At 32.0% G+C, this 11,670-nt stretch overlaps 1 protein-coding gene across 1 annotated transcript; it reads left to right on the top strand.

The window, feature by feature from the left end:
- The first annotated feature begins 4,599 nt into the window (after positions 1-4,599).
- LOC112752085 (SUN domain-containing protein 3) lies at positions 4,600-6,918 on the top strand. The gene is made up of 4 exons (XM_025801477.3): positions 4,600-5,075; positions 5,240-6,381; positions 6,491-6,576; positions 6,652-6,918. The coding sequence occupies exons 1-4, from the start codon at positions 4,922-4,924 to the stop codon at positions 6,896-6,898; spliced, it is 1,629 nt and encodes a 542-aa protein (XP_025657262.1). The 5' UTR covers positions 4,600-4,921; the 3' UTR covers positions 6,899-6,918.
- Positions 6,919-11,670: the final 4,752 nt, after the last annotated feature.

Raw genomic sequence — 11,670 nt, 5'->3', positions numbered from 1 at the left:
TCGGTCCTAAGTAGCCTGCCTATTTACTACCTCAGCTTGTACAGGATGCCGAAGACGGTGGCAGAGAAGTTGATTACATTACAACGCCAATTCTTGTGGAGTACGGAGGAGGGGAGGCAAGGATTACCACTTGTGAAGTGGGAAGTAGTAATGACTCCAAAGAAGGCAGGTGGATTGGGAGTTGGTGATGCAGTTATTAGGAATACAGCGTTGTTTAAGTGGTGGTGGAGGTTCGCAAAGGAAGACTGTCCCTTATGGAAGAAAGTGGTTTGCTCTTGTACCCACATGGATCCTGCTGTGATGCTGCGCGACCAGCCTGTCCCCAAAAGAGGGGGGCCTTGGAAGGATATCTGTCAGCTACCTATCCGCGAACCGCGGTTGAGAGAAAAGATGATCAGCGGGTTGTTGATGGACCTCGGGAACGGCAGAACCATCCGATTTTGGGAGGATAGCTGGCTACCTAATGGGGTATTGAAAGATTTGTTTCCTAGACTCTACTCGGTTTCAACCCTTAACGGTTCAGTGGTAGGGGATTGTGGATTTTGGGATGTGTTAGACTGAATTTGGAGTTTCCAGTGGAGAAGGGAGTTGTTTCAATGAGAGTTGGATTTAGTTAACCAACTTCATGAGACTTTACACACAGTCAAGCCCACAGCTGCGAGAGAGGATAGCGTGGTGTGGAAATTTGATAGAACAGGTGTTTATTCAACTAAGTCCTTTGCCCAGGCGCTGCATGCGGAAGTTCTACCGGAGGAAGTCACAAGCTATAGTTTCACGAGTGCTGTTTGGAAAGGGTTCGTCCCCCCGAGGATTGAGCTTTTGTCCTGGTTTGTGTTGATCGGAAGGGTGAATACTAAGGACCGACTGGGTAGACTACATGTCATTGATCAGAATGACACTTTGTGTGTGCTATGTTGTAAGTCTGAGGAAACTGCCTTTCATCTGTTTCTTGGTTGTGAGATTACATGGCAGGTGTGGTGTGCTTGGCTACTTGCCTTTGGAAGGAGTTGGTGTTTGCCAGGTACTCTAAAGGACCACTTTGAAAGCTGGACGACCTCAGTAGCAAGGAAGGTGGATAGAAAGCAGTGGTTCATTGGGTTCTTTGCTGTTGTTCCGAAATCAAGCCTCAGGTGTGCCGGCAATTATAAACAAGTCGTTTGAGTTTGCTGAGGAATGGATTGGTGGGGAGTCCTTTGGTTGTTGATGGCCTTGCTGAAATTGACTAGGGGTTGTTTGGTATCTAATTTACTCTTTGTCTTTGTATCACCTTTTTACTGCTCCACCCGGTTGTGTTGAGCTCCCTTTAATTCAAAAAAAAATAATTAAAATTAACGGTTAAAAATTATTAAAATATTGATGTAATAGTACACTTAAAAGTTTTTCTATATTATGTAGTCCAAATCCAGATTATAGTTGCTTTATTCGTCCATTTTATCACCGTGATTGATTTTAACTATTTGAGACTCGTATATGTAGTAAGTCATTTGATCTACGCCAATACTGCGTGGACAATGTGAGGTGTTAAGTAACACAAGATGATCACCAATAGGAGATGTAAGTGACGCGAGATTCTTTATTAGAAAGGTCTGGGCTTGGGTATTGGTTTGGGTCTGTTTATCTGACCCGGTCCGTCCAAAAAAAAGAACTAATATGAAAGATTTTTATTCTTTAAATTTTAAATTTTTATTTTAATTTAAAAAAAAAGTGTAATTTTTTATTTTTGAACGATAATTTTTTTATATTTTTTTTGTTCTATTTATGAAATAAATAATAAAAAATTATATTTTATTTTTTAAAATAAAATTTAAAATTTAGAAAATTTAAATCTTGATATAAATATATTTGTATTGGTAACATGTGGCAAATCTTACGTGTTGAATTTGCCATGTCCCATGTAATGTCTAGTTCTAGGTCTATCAATCCTCTAGATTTGACACATGTTCTATACTAAATGTGCCGTATGACCGACCAGTTATGTGTCACTTAACAACACACATCAAGGATAAAATAAAATGACCCAAAATCATTCCGGTGGTGGTCAAGTCAACGAATAGAAACCTTGCTAGTTAGGTATCTCACACTGAGTATAGGTGGAAATGGGTCGAGCAATGTCGAGTCTTAATTTTAAGGAGTCTGGTTTATGTTATACATAAATGGTCTAAATTTAAGTTTATTATTTTTTATAAGTTTTTTTTATGTTCGAATTTGATCTATTTAAAATCTGATAAATCCATAAATCTATTTAAAAAACTTGTTTCATGAATTATAATTTAAATTTTCTAAATTAACATTGAATATATTTTAAAATTTATAATTTATAATTTGTAAAACATAATTTATTTATATATCAATAATTAATTAAATATTATAATACAATTATATTTATAATTCATATTTTTTTTGAATAAAAAAATTACAATGTTAACTAAGTTAATTCTAATATTTTTTTCACGATAAAACTTAGTTATAAAATCTGATTCAGTATAGGAATTAAACTAAAAAAAGATATAATAAAAACTTAATTGAAAATTTGATAAAATTAGAGAGACTAGCATAATAATTATTCCTTTTTATAGAAAATACTTGTGATTTCCTTTTTCTTTTCTAAAATAACTTGGCTAATTAAACAACTTTAGTTATCAATTTAATTTTTTTAGTCTAAAATATTGTGTGTGTGTGCGTGTACGTGTAATAAAATAATAAAAGTAAATAAAGATAAGTTAATGATACAATATCTAGTATTAAATATTAAGGATTGTTTGTGGTGTGGTTTGGATCGGTTTTGAGTCAAAAACTCATTCAATTTAAATACTAATTTTACTTGCAGTGCATTTTGGATTTGATGATTTACAAAAAAAAAAAAAATCCAACATCCGATTCAATTTCAAGTAGTTTGGATTGGATTGGATTTGCGGTTTTGTAAATTAAAAAAATTAAATACATATAACAAGTCTCAACATCAAATTTTAAATAATCAATAATGACATAATAAGTCTCAATAATATCTTAAAAAGCCAACAATAACATAATAATAGAAATAAAATTATAGGTTAGTTAAAATAAATAAATAAATGTATAATATTTTAAACATAAAATATTTATTAAATAATAATATATGAATAATATAAAAATATATAACAAATTGAACATATTATAAGTATAATTGTAAATATAATAATAAAATAATATTATAGCACATTGTGTAATTTGGATGGATTGGATCAATTATGAAAAGTAGATCTGAAATTCGAGAGCAGTTTGCAAAAATAGAATCCAATCAAATCCAAATGAGTGCGATTTTAATCGGTTTTCAGTTTAAATTAAATTAGATGAGCGGTTTAGTTTGGATCAATTTAGATTTAAATACCCCTATTAAATATTATACCATACTTACTAGGAATTAGGAATGTTATGTTTGAAAAAAATTAATGTCATAAAATGTATGTTAAGTATATCCTTTGACTTTTTTATAATTAGAAAATTTATTAAAATTCATGAATGTATATTTAGAATTTATTCAAGTGATAGAATTTACAATATTTGGCTACAAATTTTTTAGTTATATTTAGAAAGGTAAAATATTAAAGAAATGGGTTGTACAGTAAGAGAATTTGAAGTAAAATATTTGGTTAAGATATTTAAATTGTATGGTAATAAAAATATGAAAGAATGAAAAAAAAATAAAGAATATTATATTTTATATTTTTGATTGATTGAAAAATTGTAAAAATAAAACTAAATATACATAAAATATTGACTACAAAAGATAAAAATAAATAAAGATAAGATAAAAATAAATAAAAAATAAGAAATAAAGATAAGATAATAAATAAAAAAGATAAAAATTTAATATATATGTGTTCATACATCGGTTAGAGCTATAAAGGACCAGGTTGGTCGACCTCTCAGAAGGTTGGCCCATGACCGACCTCTTCACAAAGAGCTCGGCCAAATTGCCGTAAGAGGCCCAAGCAGGCCCAAACGAAGCGACACAGCCCAATCTAAAGACAGGCAAAGCCTAGAAAGTCATAAGATAAGATAAGATAACTATCTTATCTCCAGAAAGATCACTCCACACTATTATAAAATACAGTGAAGCACCCAAGTATAACTCATACTTTGATTCTACAAAAAACCTGCTTAATGTCCTTGCTAACTTAAGTATCGGAGTCCCTTTTAGGTACCACCATCCTCCGGTAACGAAGGATTAGCACCATCAGATCAAACAAGTCGGACACAACAGCTCCAGCCACCACAGCAGATCTCATCCGAGATCGATCTACAGTTTCAAGTAACTCTCGAAACAATATGATTATTATTAAAACGAAGGAAAAGTGAATTAAGTAGAAAAAATAATGTTCGCATAATCTTTTGTGTATATATATTATAGTATTATTTTTTTATATTTTATATTTTTTAATTATAATATAAAAATGAAGATATATATGTATATGACATTTTCTTAAATGTTTATATATAAACAAAAAATATTATATATACATAAAAAATAACCATTATGACATTATGTATTTATATATAAATGTAAATATTATTAAATTTATTTATAATATATATTGTTTACGGTAGTCAAGGATTAATGGAACTATGTGTAAGAATTTATCTATAGTTATCCGTTAATAAATTGCATAGAACCTCCTACACTTGTGAGATATAAAAGGGTGGTAACGCTTGGAATGTAATACCGGGGAGAGAGATAGAGAGTCTTGTTTTGAATTTAAAAACGTCATAATTCTGTTTGTGTTTCCATTGATGACACTCGACAACCTGGACACACTTTACACGCGCTCTCTTGCTTCGATGATGATGATCCCCAAACTAGAATTCAATTGAGATCCTCAACGCTTTTCATTCTTTTCCTTACAGCATCCAGAGCAGTGAATTGGATTGATGTGCAAGTGCAATGCAGAGATCTCGCAAAGCTCTTCTTCAAAGAAGGGCTAAAACCTGCAGAAGCTATCTCTATAAACTGTCTATGTCCTTGGTTTTTGTTTTGTGGGGACTGATTTTCCTCTACAGCTTGTGGATAAGTCGAAGCCATGGTTACACAGCTACAGGTACACCTTTTCCATTTCCTGAGTTGCCCTGTATGTTCACAATTGTCTGTTAACTCGATTTAGATTTGAGAATGAAAAGATTTTGTTGCTTTTTGACCACCCATCTAAAGTCAATTGTTTAGAGTCCTGAAACCTGTCTGTCATGGCCTTATTTGTCTATGCAGATGCAGATGGATCTGGAGAACTCCCAGTTGCTGTATCAAATGGCAACAAAGAAGAGGACACATACTGCAAGATTAAAGAAACCGATGCTCACGTTTCCGTTGAGGATTTGTCACTTCTCAGTAGAGAAAGCATAAGTTCTGTTAAACCCGGTGATAAGCAAACTAGAGAAGAAGATGAAGCTGAGAGATCTGAATCTGAATCTGATATGCTTAAGCCTCTTGGTCTTGATGAATTCAAGAGCAGGGCAATCAGTTCCAAAATCAAGTCAGGTACTGGTCCCTCCGGAAATGTGATCCACAGAGTAGAGCCCGGTGGTGCAGAATACAATTATGCTTCCGCATCAAAGGGCGCTAAAGTTCTAGCTTCTAATAAAGAAGCCAAGGGTGCCGCTAATATCTTAACCAGAGACAAAGACAAATATCTTCGGAATCCTTGTTCTGCAGAAGACAAATTTGTCATCATCGAACTTTCAGAAGAAACATTGGTTGGTACAATAGAAATAGCTAATTTAGAGCATCATTCCTCCAATTTGAAAACTTTTGAATTGCGTGCAAGTTTGGTGTATCCAACAGATGTTTGGGTATTCCTTGGGAATTTTACTGCCTCAAATGTGAAGCAGGCCCAAAGGTTTGTTCTTCATGAGCCGAAATGGGTGAGGTACCTGAATTTGAACCTCCAGAGCCACTATGGTTCAGAATTTTACTGCACTCTAAGTGTGATTGAAGTTTATGGTGTGGATGCAGTGGAGAGGATGCTGGAGGACTTGATACATGCTCCAGATAACCCATTTTCATCCGGTGAAGACAAGAGGGCTGCTGAGGAAGATGATGTTGGCCAAATTAATTTTGGAGGAGCCAATTCTGAAGTGTCTTCTGTAAACCAGGAGGCTGTTCCTGATCCAGTTGAAGAAATCCGTCAACAAGTTGGCAGGATGCCTGGGGATACTGTGCTCAAGATTTTGATGCAGAAAGTTCGTTTTCTAGATTTGAACTTGTCTGTTTTGGAGCAGTACATGGAGGAATTGAATTCTAGATATGTCAATATTTTCAAAGTGTACAGCAAGGACATTGCAGAAAAGGATATACCTATACAAATGATCAGAGATGACATTAGGAATTTCCTTCACCGGCAGGATGCTATGGTATTGTACTATCTGCACATTCTTGCTATGTTTGTTTATAGTTATACAACACCAGTGCAACTGCATGTCTCCTTTCTGTTTATTTTAACAACAAATTGTGGCCTTGCAGATGAAACATGTTAGAGACTTAGATTCTTGGAAGTCCCATATCTCCATGCAGTTGGATCATGTACGTAGGGACAATGCTGTTCTGAGGTGAGAGTTGAAGAGACTCCCTTTGTTTTTCTAGTCTTGGCTTTTGATTGTTAATTATTTTCTTCATTGATGCAGGTCTGAGGTTGAAAACGTCCGGGAGAATCAAGAATATTTGGAAAACAAGGGTGTGGTTGTGTTTCTTGTCTCTGCTATTTTTTCATTGCTTGCTATCTTGCGGCTGTTTCTGGATACGGCTATGAGCATATACCGAACACTAAGTTATCAAAAAACAAATAATTCCAGGAAATTTTGTGAAGCTAGCTCTCCCTGGTTGCTCCTATTATTGACTTGTACCATTATTATTTTTATATTAACTATATGATGAGTCCAATCTTGAGCAAATCTCAGTTATCAAGGGTTGTTTTTATGTGCTTTCTAGAACAAATCTCTTTTTAAGTGATATTTAAAAAATAAATTGAAAATTTTAAAGTAATTTGATGCTTGAAAATTTTATATGAAAGTATTGTTTAGAAACAATAATATAAAAATTGTCTTTTAATTATATCAAAATATCTCTTTTTTAAAATAAAAAAATCGCTTGTTAAATATTTTAGCTTTAAAAAAGGATTTTTATTTCAAAAATTTCTTTTATTTTTACTTTTATTTTCTTAAAAAATAGTCAGACATATCAAAAATAAAAAATAAGATTTTCTCTTATAACTAGCAATATACCCACGCGATGAATATAAAGAATTGTTGGTTATTTTATCTAGTGTAAAAAAGAAATGATTATCTTTATTATTTTTAAAGTATTTGTAAAATTTAAAGTAAATTGTAATCATTTCAATTAAAAAAAAGAAAGACATGAAGAATATTAGACTATTCTAGTGTTGTTTGTAGATGCAATAATAATATGAATAATACCATTGTAATTTCAATTCACTCCAGTGTTAGAATTCTTTTTTATACTTAAGTAGTAAAAAGTAAAGCAAATTTGATTTCTAGTAAGAATTCAATTCTCATGATTTAGTTTAAATCAAATCACATAAAAAGTGGTCTAATTTTCAATTGTATTCTCATGAGATATGATATTACCAAAATTATCCTCACTAAAGAGTTAGTGGTAATAGTTAAAAGACAAAATAATTATTTCAAACACACTCTACATATTCTATTTCAATTATATTCTTTTGGTTCCTAATCAAAAAATTCTCTCCATAATTAATTCAATTCTCTCAAACATTTTATTAAACTCTAACTTATTAAAAACTTCTAAACACCCTCAAAATTAACTCCATTCTTTCAACATTGTTGTTTAACATACTCTTCCTTGTAGTCACTTGGTAAGTTGGAAACAAAAGAACATAATTCATGGAATATAAAATTATACACAAATTAAACAAAAAACATCTCTAATGCCATATCTTTCAAGTGATGTCTCCATTCTAATTACACTAATGATGGACGCACTAATTGTCGCAGAGAACTTCTCTATAATCAAGTCATCATCAAGAATAGAGCATCAGCGTGTATTCCTAAAAATACAAAAATTAAATGTAAGAAGAAGAAACAAAAAGAAAGAACAAACTTGTAATATTTACCTAAGGCTCATTGGAAGCATCACGTGAACTTTAATTTGCCTGTTTTTTGGTCTCCAATGTTCTCTAAATAAAAAAAAGCGCATATCTTAAGAAGCCATTAGATTTATCAACTAAGGATCATCCTCTGCATCTAGCAACTAAACCATGAAACCAACAAAAAATATTTTTTTTTTTTATGAAATTTGTAATTTTTAGCCACTTAAACAATATTTTCCGAGCCCGTAACTCAAAATCATAACACAGTGAACGTGTAGGGAGCATTTTCATCAAACGTGTTGTGCGAGATGAGGTTCGTGACCAATTAAGCCTCAACCTGACAAAGTCGGGTCATTAATAACATATTAGTCATTCGACACCAATCAAAACAACAATAAATAAACAAAATGATATTTAAGAAGTTCAAAAATGTAAAAAAAAAAAAACTTGAATGCGGCTATGAGAATTGAAAATTGTATCAGTTACAATGGCAATTAGCAATGTTCAATTAAGATGGGATAGTACGGGACCTTAGGTGAATAACATAATTTAATTATTTTAAATTCTATATCACCTCACTTACTTTATTATCAGTCTAGACATATGATATATTTTAAAATTTTTGCATCTAAAAACAATATCCTATTAATGTTAAAATTATTTAGATAGATAAATAATAGTGAATATAGAATTATTTAGGATGGATAGAATTAAGTACATCTTTTTATTGAAAATATGAATTTAAAAATATTATATTCAATTCTCAATATATAATCAACCTCTCACTGAACTATTGTATGTTCAAAAGATTTTTGAAGAAATGAAATAATTTTAGGTATATAATTTTTTGTAAAAATTTAATTAATTCAAGATATTTATTGTCGTTGATTAAAAAAGTAAATTGAAATGACAATTTAATATTTTTATACTCTTTAAATATTATTTATTTATTTTTCTAGCATTCTTCATCATCCAATGATCATATTAATATAATTTAATTTAATAAAATTATTTATCATCATTTGATTGAATAAAAATTCTATTTTATCTGAAAATTTTAGAATTTCACAACATCAAGATCATCTGTATTAAATCATTAAAAAATATATCTGAGAGTGCAGAAGCGTCCTTTCATTTGAGAGCATGATTGAGATCAGAGAGCTTAGCTCTTGTGGTTCTTTGATCTTCGTCAACCAAAACCTTTTGTATCCCTAATAGGGTTGAATCACAACTCTACTATGGAAAAAGAGTTACAGAGACGAGTTTGATGTGTTAGAAACCAAAATTCTGAAATCATTATTTATATTTGAGTGTGACACTCATTAAACCCTAAAACTCAAATAAAATAGTATCTATGGTTTTAATCTCATTTATCCAAAATTAAAAGTAATAATGACTTATTTAATTCAACATTTATGACAATAAATGAGATCACCCTTATATAAGTCATTTAATGTGAAATTACTTAATTCGTGATTATAATTAATATATGTATTGCTTATAAATATATTAAGAAATGATAATTTCCTAACAATCTTCCACTTGGGTTATACATATATATATTTTCCTGAGATAATTACATCTTATAAATTTTATACGCACATTTGAATGTTATTTCTCTGATTACTTTAATAATCTGGTCTGTCTCCTATATCAGTTATGAAATTACCGCAACTTTTATCACATTAGTGTCGCAACGAAACCACGATGATTGCCATACTAAAATACTCAATCACATAGATCAAATCTGGATGAGAAAATTCAGAAATTACATGCAAAAATAATCTCATGCATGCCTATTTTTAACTGGTCTAACTTGAATAAAAAAATTATTTTATTCGGTGACTGACTCAGATAAAACTGAGTGATGAGTGTAACAACCCAGACCACCCGCTAGCACGATATTATCCACTTTGGCACACAAGGCCTCACGGTTTTGCCTTTGACGATAGGGATGATAGCCGAAACCTCCCACACTCACTCGTCAAAACGCGTCATGCTAGGGAGAGGTATCCACACCCTTATAAGGCATGATTCGTTCCCCTCCCCAACCGATGTGGGCCTTACAATCCACCCCCTAGCTCCCTCGCTGGCACACCCCTAGCTCCCTTGCTGGCACATCAATCCGGGTTCTGGCTCTGATACCATCTGTAACAGCCCAGACCACCCGCTAGCACGATATTATCCGCTTTGGCACACAAGGCCTCATGGTTTTGCCTTTGACGATAGGGATGATAGCCGAAACCTCCAACACTCACTCGTCAAAACGCGTCATGCTAGGGAGAGGTATCCACACCCTTATAAGGCATGCTTCGTTCTCCTCCCCAACTGATGTGGGCCTTACAATGAGTCTGTGTAAGAAGAAGAAGAGAAGAACTTAACAGACTCACACACAGAGAGAGAGACTTGGTAGGAGAAAGGTGGTGACGGTTCAACAACGATGGTAACAGGATAAGCAGTGATGGCGACATGAGCTGTGAAGGAAGATAGGAGTTGTGAAGGGGTAGGCGGCGATGGGCTCAACAATAACGATGACGGAGCTATGAGGCTTTTTGTGAAGAAGCCGAGAAGAAGAAGATTCTGGGTGAGGATGATTGTGTTTCTCTTGCATGGCTATAGAGTATGGACTGAAACTGTAAATCACCGAATTTGTGATGTGACCAAGGTAGAGAAAATCGAGATTTTACGTGAAATCGAAAAAGTAAATAAAAAACGTAAAACGTAAAATCTTAATAAGATTTAAATCGTAAAATCGTCAGACTTAGTACAAATTTCGTAAAATCGATAAACTCATTTAAAATCGTAATATCGAAAGATTTTAAGAGTTAAATCGAGATTCTAGCTACTATGGATGTGAGACAAATTCTAATTCATAAAAAGTGTTTCTATGTACATATCCAAGGCGGGTATACGCTAAATCCGACCTTGCCCTGTCCTAAGCAAAATCTTCTCCAACTCGAGTCAAGTTATTACCCTCCCCAACTGGGTGTGGACGAGTCGGGTACCCGCATGTTCGGGTACTCCTGCCAAGTCTAACCATGTATTGATGCTCCATTTATTAAGGGTGTATTGCTAGTCAATGGATTGTTTAAGCGGACAAGTGAGATGATCACTCAACAAACTCAAATTGATTAAGATAAATGTTAATTATTTTTAATATTTTAATATTAAAAATTCTAAAAGTTTGATTTTAATTATAATTTTATAAAATATTTATAATAATAATTACTATATATATTTTATTTAATTTTTTTAATAAAATTTGTTATATAATTTTATGTATTATTATCTCGTACAGAGTATAGAAACATAGACTAATTTTTTGATAAAAAGATAAATATATTTTTGTCTTTTTATTCTGTGGACATTTAAATCTCTAGAAAATAAAAAATACAATTAAATTCTTAAAAAAATATTTGCATAGAATAGAATAGTAGTAACAAAAATCAATCAATAAAAAGTGACCATTTTAAATAATATCATCCTAAGATATCTAATTTTAAATAATGAATAGAATAGTAGTAACTATTTGCATTAACAAAAATCAATCAATAAAGGGATTTGATATATATATATA

This window comes from Arachis hypogaea, chromosome 19 (genome assembly GCF_003086295.3).
Source record: "Arachis hypogaea cultivar Tifrunner chromosome 19, arahy.Tifrunner.gnm2.J5K5, whole genome shotgun sequence".
Classification (NCBI taxonomy): Eukaryota; Viridiplantae; Streptophyta; class Magnoliopsida; order Fabales; family Fabaceae; genus Arachis; species Arachis hypogaea.
This window is presented reverse-complemented; position numbering and strand designations above follow the sequence as displayed.

Coding starts and splice junctions, on each gene's coding strand:
- LOC112752085 (XM_025801477.3), top strand. CDS start 4,922: ATGCAGAGATCTCGCAAAGCTCTTCTTCAAAGAAGGGCTAAAACCTGC. Junction 5,076..5,239: donor CCATGGTTACACAGCTACAG/GTACACCTTTTC, acceptor TTGTCTATGCAG/ATGCAGATGGATCTGGAGAA. Junction 6,577..6,651: donor AGGGACAATGCTGTTCTGAG/GTGAGAGTTGAA, acceptor TCATTGATGCAG/GTCTGAGGTTGAAAACGTCC.